The following is a 12,968-nucleotide window of genomic DNA, read 5'->3' on the forward strand; positions in this document are numbered from 1 at the left end:
GAGATTATCGAGGTGAGCCTTACTCCAGGAAAGCTGCCATTCTTACAAAAAGGGCAGGTTTGGACACAGAGACAAACATGCACACTAAAGAGAAGGCTGTGTGAACATGAAGGTCAAAATCAGTGATAGACCTAAATCCAAGGAAGGACAAAGATTGCCAGAAGACAAAGGTTCTCCACCACCAGAAGGTAGGACAGAATCATGGGACAGGATTTTCCTCACAGCCCTCAGAAACAACCACCCTGCTGACACCTTGCTGTTGGACTTGTAGCCTCCACAGCTGTGAGACAATACATTTCTGTCATTCCAAACCACTCAGTCTTTGGTACTTTGTTACAGAAGCCCCAGAAAATTAATCCAGAGCAAGATTTTCACAGTCTGGAAGGTCTAGACTCCAAAATAACCAGAAGGGAAAAAAAAAAAAAGAGCTGTATTTCAATTACATAACAGATTTTTCTCCCCAAGCTACTTGCTAAGCTATGCAACTCTGAACAAGTCACCCCCTTTGAGCTTTGATGCTCTTATTTGTAAAGTAAGACAGTTTTATGCATCAAAATGAGACAATGTACAGTAAGTTATTTGTAGCCTATGAGAGTTACACAAACATAACACACAACATATTACTAATATGGTTACAGGAGGATGACCTAGTAAAAAATATAGTTACACTATGGATCAAGTCATAATTACTTACCTACAGAAGATGTGCTCACATCCCCCTAAACACACAGGCTCCCTCAGAATATTAGTGCTGTTTGAAGAAAGGAAGACAATCAAGACTTAGGTCATTGTGAGATAAACACTTATTACCCAACATTTCATAAATCCAAGGGCCAACACTACTGTATTTCTCTTTCCAAAGCAGAAGATTAGGATATATTTATTTGAAAGGCTGTTACTCCCTGATTAAATATTGTATCATCACACATCTGCTGAATTCAAATAGCTACTAGCAAACTCAGTACAAACTGTAACATTTTTTATAATGCATGTAGTGGGAATTCAGAAAGAAGGAACTTTGTGTAAGTATCCCTATACCTTTATAGAGGATGGCAAAACCGACCACTGACTGCTTCTTTCAATTACTAAGATACATCTTCGCTTAATGATTCAAAGTATAGACCATAAATTTCAAAATAAGGCCTAAAAGGCAGAATGACCATATAACATATCGTCCAAATGAGAACATTTCTGGGAGTGACAGGGCATGACAACTAAACAGGACACTGGGATAGCAGGTGTAAACCAGAACTGACCCAGGAAAATCAGAACATCTGACCACCTTGACCGTAAGCATTCATGGTTTCCCATAGGAATGCACTGGTTTCTGGCTATTGTTAAGAGGCAATTTATTTTACATAGATGCCTTGTCAAAAATACAGCCATTCTTTCAGTTCACAATTAACTGACTGTTTTGTTCGTTAAGCAACTGCAAACAGGAATCATCAGGTTGACATTCTACGGACTGAATGAGAGTCATGGCATTGGGGAAAGAGAGAGAGAAACACAATTACTGTGCATCAAAATACCTGCTACATTTGATAATCCTCAGAAAGTAACAGTACGTACTTATTAATAAACACATCAAGTCATTGTATTCAGAGAGCGTAATGCAGCAAGAGCAAACAGGAGAAAATAAAGCTTTTGAAGGATGAATATTTTTTGTGCTTGGTTTATTACACTAACCTTAGGACCTTTAGGTATTTACAGCATTATTATCCAATTACCTCTGTATATGTACCACATATCAATAAAAACAGTTTTCCACATTTCTTGAAAGATCAAAAGTATCAAATAGCACATTTAATAGATGTGAACATTAAAGTGAAATTGAGCTTTCAGAAAGAATGCTAAAAACAGAGTACACACCTATAATGTTATCCTCAAGATACCAAAAATGGTGCTCACTGACATTATAAAACCCATTGCTTTTTAAAAACTCACAATGTCTGAGTTTTCTATCCCACCACACAGATCACAGTGTAAAAATATGACTTGTGAAGTGCCAGGCACTTTTGTGACTCTGGCAATGAAGATGATCTCTGCTACAATGCTCACGCTCCTCCTATAATTTCTGCTCACTATTTCACCCACCAAATCTAATCTGATCTCTCCTAATCAAGTGTGTTGAATTCTACTTCATCACAAGTTTGGCTCTAAGATCTCAGAAGTGATGTATCTCACTTCCTCCTATCATTATATACTCCCTATATTTTTTTTTATTCCACCACTCTGACCAAACCTCCACCTTCAGTTGCTCTCTGCCTTCAGACAAGGCCATTCAGTTCATTAGCTCCTTGGATTCCCAGGCCACAATTACTACTTCACGGACATCTCCACCACCACCCTATTTGCACTGACCTTTTAGACACTCACAGATGCCAGTAGTACCAGATAGGCCCCACAGTCCACTCCTTCCTTGCCTACTCTCAGGGGATGAATAACAATGATAAAAAGACAGATATATACAGACAGATATATACACGGGTCTCTATAAATTCAGTTGGTACTTTCTTCACCTTTGTATAACAAATGCTTGAATAGATGGCTATTCAAAACAATCTCCATGCTCCTAAATCCCATTAACCTGACTGTGAGCTTTTCACCACCTGGGCCTATTCCTTCCTCTTCACCCATAACCCTGTCCCTCCCTCTGGGCTCAGGGGGAAAGATGTCCTGCAGTCATTCTTCCTTCTTAAAATGTGCTGCTCTCCCTGTCCCTAGAGCCAGTATCTTCCCTGTCTCCTAAAGTAGTCGATTCTCATCATTATACTCAGCAAAATTTCTTCTTCTATCTGCAACTAAACACGCACAGGTACTCTCTCCTCCACCCTAAAAAGTAGCCCTTTCTTCAGCTCCTGCCTCACTCTACCTTCAGCCCCAGCTCTTCCCCTCTCTGTGGATGTAAAGTCCTCAGAAAGTGCTCTACATGGTTCTCTCCATCTCCTTATCTCCCTAGCTTGAACTCCCAACTCTGCTGAAACTGTTCCCTAAAGCATTTTTAGGCCTCGTTCTCCCTGACTTCTCTGTGAGGCAACATTGATCTCACATTCTTTCCTGAAACCTTTCCTTCTGTTGAGTTTTAATTTTCTTATAGCACATTTATCCGCCTATTCCAGCATTTCGTCAGCTGCTTCTTTTCCTGTCTCTCAATTGTAGGCTTATCCCCAGGATGCAGTTCACAGTCTTCTGGCTTTCTATGGCAGTACTCGACTCAATGCCTTGATTCTATTTCTAAACTTAAATTTCCTTTTTATGATAACTCTGAACCCTTTATCTCTGGTTCTGACCCTTCACCCTAGCACTGAGATGCTATAGTGTGATTAGCAATGATTCCAGTATCTATGAATAATTGATAAATTATACTAATTCTAATTAGTGAGCTAGAATATATTTTTTGGTGCTGTTAGCAGATGAGGAAGGACACTGGAAGACTGACAGAGAAGTATGTGCACGTGCAGAAAAGTATGTATGCATGCATAGTGGAAGGAGCAGTGAGAGGGGTGTTATACCCAAGACTGGGAGAGGGAGGTGTGGTGTCAAGTTCAAAAAATTGTTAATGAAGAGCTCACAGAGCAGATAAAGAGTGGCACTGATCTCTGTCAAAGCCAGGCTTTCAGACAATGGCTAGAGCTTAGAGGAGAAGATACTCTGCAATAAAACAATTTTTATTACAATCAGACAGTAAGTATCAAAATTTTAAATGCATCCACTTTTAATTCAACTATTCCTGTGTCAGGAATTTATCCTTCAGAGATACTCAGGTGCTTGCAAAACTGAAACTCTAAAATACCAAAGATGTCTGTCTAGACAGGATAATAAAGAGATTCCAGAGATTAAGAAATAAAACGTTATATATATATGTCTGTATACACACACACATATACATACATACATACACATATATACATATGCACATATATATACATATATGCATATAAATATTATTTGTTTTAAGGATCCAGAACAGCATATGACATCCCAAGGGTGACAAGGGATACCCAGCCTTCAAAATAATGATTGAAAATTATTTTGTCCTTCAAATTTTATACCCAGTCATCTCCCACAGTAGAAAGTGAAGAGATAATAGTAAGAAAACTGATCTTTTAGTGCAGGAAGTTAGAAAGTTAATAAATAATGTCTAAAATGGAAAAAAATCAAGAGGTAGCAATAGAAACCTATTATTTGGAAATGTAGATGTAAACCATGAAGAACTAAGAGATGAAAGAGGTTGTATCTGGAGTACAGATGAAGCAAATGAATATTTTTATTATGTCTCTGACTTAATGACTTTGTTGATTATAGTCATGCGTAATTTTATTTTTTTAAGTTTTTTTTAAGTACTCTCTACACCCAACATGGGGCTTGAACTCACAACCCTGAGATCAAGAGTTGCAGGCTCCACTGACTGAGCCAGCCAGGCACCCTGTTCACAAATAATTTCAACTAAAACTTTGTAAAGGCCATGGACAAGGATATTCACTCCAGCACAGCTTATTAAAGCCAAAGACCAGAAACAATCTAAATTTTAACAAGAAAATGGTTAAATAAATCATGATACATCTCCCTGATGTATAGTATCTTCTCATCTGAGGCTTACAATGCTTATACAAACACAGAGAACCTCTTAAAGGACACATAATAAATTGATCATAGTAGGTTCTTAAAGAAAAGGATTCAGGCCCACCTGTCATTCCCTTAAATATTTAATCACCATATACCTTAATATTTTAATGCATGTATTATTTCAATTTTTAAAAACTTAATATTAGAAAGTTCTTCACAATCCAGTTAACTCCAAAGCAAGCAACATTTTCTTGCACTGCTCCTCCACAAAAAAAAACCTCTGCTCTCAGCAGGCCAGTGTCTGTAACATTTCTCAAATAATACCCAAGATCCAAAACCAGACTGCTCAGGCTGTTCTCCCATCCTAGAATACACTTCCTCCTCACAACTCCCAAAACTATTCAAGCCCAACACATTATCCAAATATTATACAGGATGATATAATAAAAATGACACTAAACAAAGCACAGAAATTCTTGAATTTTAGTTTCCATACCATCACTCATGCAAAATCTGTACCTTACACCATACATGTAAAGAACACAAGGTTGACTGCAATACAATCTATATAAAGGAGCTTATAATCTAACTAGGTAATCTGATAAGCAAAGTTAGTGTATGATTTAAGAGAATTACAAAATGTTCTCAAGTTCCAGAGAGATGGCATCTAGTTGGAGCCCTGGAAATCAATGCTGAAAGCTAAATTATTTTGTATTTTATCTGCTTGATTCCTTATTTTTCCCCCCGGTCTCCAAATAGATTCTGGCCCTACAAACAAGAGATCTTGACTTTCATTTTTTCTGAGCTCCCCACCACTACCTCCCTAGCATGGTGCTATACGAACAGCAGAATTTCGATAAATCCTCAGTGAATGAAGCAAATGGAAGAGTACATGCAAAAATGAATTTATATTAAGAATTCTATTTTATCTTTACCCTATTCTTTGTTTGATATACATATATATTAGAAAGAAAAAAGTCCAGAAGAATAAGAAAAGACATTTGCATGGTAACAGGATTTTTGTACCTTGAAAATTCAGCTACTCTACTTTTTCCAATCTGCAGTCATACTTCTGTTACTTCACATGTAGTTGATTTGGAAAGATCAGCGCAGTCAGAGGATTATAACTTGGGGAAGAACTAAGTAGGGAGAACAAACAATTTTTTTTTTTTTTAAAAAGGGCCTATTGATATAAAAATTTCTTTGCAAAGAAGAAAAGGAAAGTAAATTCAGTTGAGATTACAATACTGAGGCAGACCTATTTCTTAACAGAATGGCTCCCTAAGCTTACTGAGATAAACTGCTACTTAACATTAGGCAAGATAGCTACCACAATGCTCTTACATTTTAGAAAATCGCCAAGTTATTTTTAAGTGTGGACCAACACATTTAACACCAAAATGCACAGGATCTTCAAGCCAATTAAACAATCTGTTGTATTTGTCTTCAGAATAAACAAAACTGTTAACAAGGGATATGAATAATGACACAAAGGCATCTTATTCTGTGTATTTTGTATGCCAGATTCAAGTAAATCACATGGGAAAAAAATTTTTTTTAATCATGTCTAATTATTTAGTGTTGATAAATATTGAATAAATCAAGGAGCCAATATCCCAAAAGCCAAATGGGCAATAGACTCCTGTCTATTAATGACTGATTATAATGGGATCTATTGTTATGAGACAGATGAGCACAGAGAATATTATGCATACCTGCCTCAAATACTTCTGGTTATTCTGTCCTCTATTTCTTTTCTTCCAAAGCAAAGCAGTATCTAAGTAACTGTCCTTAAAGCTTTACCTCTTCCACCTAATGCTCAAATGTTGATTTTAAGGCTCTTTATATTCTCTTCCCTGCTCACTTCCAGAAGTGTGCTTTCAAACATCTAATGCAGATGACTGTCAAGAGTGCACTCCCAGCCTAAAATCTCTCCTCAAAGTCCCAGGTTCACATTAACAAGAACTTCACTTGTAAGACCATCCCCAATGCTATGGGGAACAGGTGCTCAATGTCTGTGGTAAGTTTCTCTGGCAGACACAAGCACTATAGAACACCAGGTATGTGGAGGCCTATAATGGGTCTGTGTAACTCATGGTTCTACCTTTACCTCCCAGGGCGAAAGACCTTGGCTTCTACAACTGCTCAAGACCCTAGTCATTGTTTACTATGAGTAACTAACCCCAGGAACCTACAGAGGATTCTAGGTGAGTCAAGTGAAATTAACCAGGCCCTTATGGTATTTCCACTTGCAAAGACTCCTTAAATGTGATCCTAACTTAACCTAAATTCTTTCATCCACTAATTTAACAAACACTAAGAAACCATGAATTCAGCACTGTGGCCACAAATGTGAACCTGTCTTTATGAAATGTGTATCAAAGAATCAAAATACCACATAAGTAAATACATTCTACATTTAGAAGAGATATAGGATACATGCTGAACACCAATGATTTGTGCCCTTTTCTGGATGTATGTTAAAAGTCAATAGAAAGTTTTAAACAATAATTTGTATCCAAAGGAAACTCATAATTATGTAATCTGCAGAACTAGAGGGAGTCTTACAAAGCCCTTTGTCCATTTTCCTCATTTTATAGATGAGGACATCAGAGTGACAGGAAAGTTACACAAATTGCTCTACTTAGGAATTATGTGAACCAATTGAACAGTCAGTTAGGCTACCAATTACTCTCTGCCCATCTGACTCACTTCCCCTTTATTCTACAGTACCTTTTAGCATATTGTGATTAGCATACTCCACCAGTCTCCATCTACGAAACTCTTTCCGAGGCCCAATTCAAAAGCCATGAAGCTTTCCTCCACTGGCACCATCCAAGTATACTTCTCTACATCTCCTTGGGCTCCATCATAATTTACCCTGAACTCTGTGTGCATTTTACCCCTTATAGTTAAGCGTGTGCTCCTTAAAGGTAAAAAATGTCTCACCATGTCACCACTAATGTTGTCCATCAGTGATCACTTATGGTCCTAAAGAAGAACCAGCATCAGAGCAAGCTAAAGGAGTAATCATCCCACTTAAGGATCACTGGCCTATTAAAGTGCTTCTGAGCAAAGCTAATGAAGACAAAAGCTTAATGCTGGGGTCAGGAAATCCATCCTTTATTTTACAAACATCCATATAGCACATAGAACATAAAAGGCACTGCTCTAAGAATCTTACAGATATTAACTCATTTAATTCTGGTAACCTCATAAGATAGAAACTACTACTAATTCATTTTCACAAATGAGAAAAGGAAGCATACAAGATAAACTAATTTACCCAAAAATCACTGAAGCAGGATTTCAAGCCAGGGTTCAAAATTAATGTTCTTAATCACTAAGCGATGCAATAAGAGAAAATAATCTTGATCGCCTTTAAAATGACAAAAAATAATTTAGAAAAATAAAATCATCTATGCCCAAAATCACAAGATTGCTTTTTTACTTTTTACTAAAAGTTGATTTAAAAAGTGCTACGGGGCGCCTGGGTGGCGCAGTCGGTTAAGCGTCCGACTTCAGCCAGGTCACGATCTTGCGGTCCGTGAGTTCGAGCCCCGCATCGGGCTCTGGGCTGATGGCTCAGAGCCTGGAGCCTGTTTCCGATTCTGTGTCTCCCTCTCTCTCTGCCCCTCCCCCGTTCATGCTCTGTCTCTCTCTGTCCCAAAAATAAATAAACGTTGAAAAAAAAATTTTTTTTAATAAAAAAAAAAAAAAAAAAAAAGTGCTAGAACTCCAGGGGCGCCTGAGTGGCTCGGTCGGTTGAGGGTCCAACTTCAGCTCAGGTCATGACCTCATGGTCTGTGGGTTCGAGCCCCGTGTTGGGCTCTGTGCTGACAGCTCAGAGCCTATAGCCTGCTTCGGATTCTGTGTCTCCCTCTCTCTCTGCCCCTCCCCCACTCTCACTTTGTCTCACTCTGTCTCTCAAAAATAAATAAATGTAAAAAAAAATTTTTTTTAAATGCTATAACTCCAAATTACACTATAGTAGAGGTCAACCTGCACACACCCAAAAATGTCAAGAGGTACCTAATTTTAACTCACAAAATAGTGTCATATGACACTTGGGGTTTACATTACAGCCCTTATTATTTTTTCCTACTTCCTTTAGGAACACATTATTACTATGCTTTCTGTCAGCCTCTCAAATGATATGGTCTTCCTGTCTCATTTTTCCAAATCTTTAAATAGCTTCTATCTGGTTGTGGGGCTTGGACCTAACACAAATGTCACATCTGGCCTCTTGAAAAAATTTCATCAGCTTCACCTTGGAGTCCTACTTATGTTAAAGGTCAAGAAAGGATGCCCTGTAATGTAGCCAATCCACCCTCAGCCACAAGCAGTGCTTCCCGTAAAACAGATGCAATATGCTGTATAAGACAGGTGACACCTGGGAACACAATATAGATGACAGCTGCAAGCTGAATGTGAGGGTAATCGGGGTAATCACTAGTCCACTGGGTAGAACTTTGAAACTCTGTAAAAGGGCATACTGACACACAATTTCAAGTAACAGGACACTGCCAGGAATGGTAGGTAGCAAAGCAAGAAGCAGACCATCCTGAGTTGTTCTTTGAAGCAATGGCGTCAGGCAGCTACAGGGAAAGGCGCGGGTGGGGAAAAAGGGGTTATCTTCCTGGGGTAAGAAGAAACGGGCCACGCTTTATACACTGTAGACAGTGCCAAGACATACAGAGACACCAACAGGAATGCAAAGTCACTTCTAAATATTAAATCCCATGTCATATAAAATTTTACACTAGGATTTTTAAACTTAAGACATTCTATCTATTAAAACAGTTCAGCAAACTATAGCTTATGCACCAAATCAAGTCAGTAGACTGTTTCTGTATAGACTTGAGCTAAGAATGCTTTTTATGTTGTTAAGGGTTGTAAAAGACAAAAAATAGTAAGAACACAGATGGTGGTCAGCATCAGTTATTATATGACTCTTTACAGAAGAAGTTTGCCAAGCCCTGGTGAAAATCTGCAAAGACACCATTGAGATTTAGTTGTTATTCCATCAGTGGTTCATATATTAACTTTTTAAGAAAATTCACTAGAGTTCAGTATTATTCTCCAGCCAACAGGATAAGTTGTAATAAAAGTCTGGACCTAGTTACTGATGTCTACTTTCAGTCCTCTGGCTCTTATTGTCTGCTCACTTTTGTTAGAAACTAGAAAAATATTTGGCAGGGATAAAAACTGAAACTGGCAGGATGCATGGATGGCTCAGTTGGTTAAACGTCTGACTTCAGATCAGGTCACGATCTCACGGTTCATGGGTTCGAGCCCCGCATCGGACTCTGTGCTGACAGATAGGAGCTTGGAGCCTGAAGCCTGCTTTGGATTTTGTGTCTCGCTCTCTCTCTGCCCCTGCCCGCTCACACTCTGTCTCTCTCTTAAAAACAAACAAACATTACGGGGCACCTGGGTGGCGCAGTCAGGTAAGCATCCGGACTCTTGGTCTCCACTCAGGTCATGGTCTCACAGTTTGAGTTCAAGCCCTGCATCTGCCTCCGCACTGATGTTGCAGAGCCTGCTTGGGATTCTCTCTCTACTTCTCTTTGACCCTCCCCCACCTGTGCTCTCTCTTTCTCAAAATAAATAAAATTAAAAAACATAAAAAATTTAAAAACAACTTAAAAATAAATAAAAATAAACATTAAAAAAAATTTTTTAAGTGAAATTGGCTGTATTATAATTATAGTTCAGGACAACCTACGGATTATTCTTCTTTTTATAAAGCACCTATTTTGCCTTCACCAAACCATTCAGCAAGCAGGCTATGCTTTTTTTGTATTTTTATAAGACACCTATTACTTATCACTTATTCTATAACAACCACCATACTCAACACTTTACACACATAATTTCATTTCGTTTCCCCCCTCCCACAGAATGTTAGCTTCCTAAAGACTGAGGTTTTTGCCTGCTCTGTTCACTAACGAATCCCCAACGCCAAAATAGCACTTTGCAGGTGTTCAATAGTATCTTTTATTAGTAATGAATCCCCATAGGTGGATGAGCAGAGCACTATTATCACTCAGATGGGGAAACTGAGGCACAGAAATTAAATTACTGGAGACATGGTATGCCTGGATGGCTCAGGCGTTAAGGGTCAGACTCTTGATTTCAGCTCATGATCAAAGGGTTGTTGGGAGCAAGCCCCGCCATAGGGCTCTGTGCTGACAGCACAAGCCTGCTTGGGATTCTCTGTCCCTCTCTCTCTCTCTCTCTCTGCCCTTCTCCCCACCTCATGCATTCTCTCTCTCTCAAAATAAATTTAAGAAAAAAAAAATTTTAATAAATAAATAAATGACTTGGGCCATGTCAAAGCTGGAACCTGAACTCAGGCATCCTGACTACACTCTAAGTGAAGCACTATGATGTTGCCTTAGGGCCTTCCATACAGAAATGTCCCATCTGAATGTCTAACTTTTGTTTAACTACTAAGGTGTTATTATAATTGCTTCTATTATAGCAACTAGCAGAGCTAGTTTTAAATTTCTTATTCTCAGATGGAGGACCCCTGTGTTATTAAAAAACACACACAACTCAGAATGTCTCCATGTATTCTAGCAAAAGTGCCGCTTTTCTAAGGAGCGCGGTGATTTTTTAAGTTTTTGTAAAACCAAATGTAAGTGCAAAACTCGGTGACAAACATTAAGTCCTCATTTTTAAAGAAACAGCTGCGGTAACTTGTGCTTTATGTAAGTTCTGCAGGTTGGAAATCGGGGGGGGGGGGGGGGTCAAAACAAAGTCCAAAAAAGACATAGGCCGGCTACAAGCGGAGAGAAAACCTGAGTTATATCCATGCAGAAACATAGAGCTGTGCACACAGCAGGTGCTCAATCAATGCTCTTGGAAGAAATGATAAGGGTGACAAGCCCTTCTTGGTTTGTATACTAGGAAGAGCTACAGGAAAAGCATGGAGTACCAGTCATGAACATGATGTCTTCAGATATAATGAAAACCTTGAAGTGAGAGCGCTCCCATGGTGCAACAGCATGAAGGAAAATAAGAAGCAAAAAATGATAATAAATAGCATCTCTAAGAGCCGGAACCCCAAGCCATACAGCCTTTTGACTAAACCAAGGAAATGAGAAACTGAATGAGAAATAGAATGGCGGTGTCCATCACACTGCCATCTTCAATCTACCTCCAGCAAGGGTCCCCCAAACTCTCCTCTCCCAAGAAAGAGCTGCTACGGAGTAATGGTCAAAGGGTCAGCTCAGCAAGGAGTGACAGCTGCTTGAAACTTAGCGGGCCCCTTCAAACTTGCGCAGCCCTGGGCAGGAGGGATCCCAAGCCCAGTAAAAAGTCCCGATGCCTTAGCCCCACCCCAGCCCTACAGATTCAAAGTATGGAGGCGGGGCCTGAAATCTGCATTTTTTTAACCACACCTCCAGACGAGTCTTCGGCCCGCTAAAGTTCGACAACTACCACCTTAGTCCGGTTAGACGAAGAAAAGACAAGCAAGCAGCTCGGAAAGGAAGGGGATGGGAGCGAGGGAGGGGACAACTAACACCAGATCCCTGGGCAAGCACAAAGTCTGCTCGCCGACCCGACTGCGGGGCAGGAATGGAAGGAGAGAACCGGGGGTTTGAAAAGATCCCCTCCCCCCGCCCTCGCGGCAACTCGCCCGAGGGTCCATCTTTACCAACGCGAGCAGCGCAGCAGCTTCTCCAACCGGTCGAACGCGGCGCGGCTGTGGGCCCAGGCCCCGCGCCCCTCCGGCTCCATGGCGGGCGCGGGACGAGGCTCGTTCCCGGACCGGACTCTCGGCTGCCGGTTCCCCGGCATCGCCCCGCCTTCGCCGGAAGGGCTCTTCCCAGAGCTGGAGACGCGGCGGGCTCGGCGGGCTCGGGCAACGACCGAGACGCGACCAACCTCCGACCCGACCCCAGCCCGAACGGTCCCAGTTTCTGTGCCGGCCGGGTCGCTGGAAGGGCGGGGCCCTGGGAGGCGGAGCCCCGGAAACGCGCCAAAAGTCCCGCGCGCGGGGCCGGAGGGGTGGGGCTTGCAGTTGGCGGGAAAGGGGACGGGTCCAGGCAACCTGGAGGGAAGAAGACGTGAAAAAGCGAGTCCTTGACTTCTCTGAGCCGTGGGTTTTAGGGACCTCAAAGCGAGGAACTTTTAGTAGAGACTAATCTCTGAGGAGTGCTGTTTTGACTACCATAGAACTTGTAAAAGTTTTGGTCCTGACACTGAATGTGCCACCTTCTTCACTCCTAACAAAGTTAACTTTCTCCTTCCCCTCCCCCTTCCAGGTTTTTTTGTTTTGTTAAAGATATGATGAGGGAGCTTGGGGAAAGCTAAAGGCAAAATACAGGCTGGCCACCACCCACCCCCAGGCGCAGGTGGAAAACATGATAATCCTCAGACACTTCCTGGCT

At 40.7% G+C, this 12,968-nt stretch overlaps 1 protein-coding gene across 1 annotated transcript in view; it reads right to left on the reverse strand.

Moving 5' to 3' along the window:
* BARD1 (BRCA1 associated RING domain 1) overlaps window positions 1–12,445 on the reverse strand; it is an 83,240-nt gene extending 70,795 nt beyond the window's left edge. Inside the window, exons 1-2 of the mRNA XM_030326622.1 lie at window positions 12,233–12,445; window positions 695–751 (exon numbers count right to left, since the gene is read on the reverse strand). Of these exons, the coding sequence (XP_030182482.1) occupies window positions 695–751; window positions 12,233–12,375 (200 nt within the window). The 5' untranslated portion in view covers window positions 12,376–12,445. The remainder of the gene's footprint in view (window positions 1–694; window positions 752–12,232) is intronic.
* Between the last annotated feature and the right edge of the window lie 523 nt (window positions 12,446–12,968).

Source organism: Lynx canadensis, chromosome C1 (genome assembly GCF_007474595.2).
Source record: "Lynx canadensis isolate LIC74 chromosome C1, mLynCan4.pri.v2, whole genome shotgun sequence".
Lineage (NCBI taxonomy): Eukaryota > Metazoa > Chordata > Mammalia > Carnivora > Felidae > Lynx > Lynx canadensis.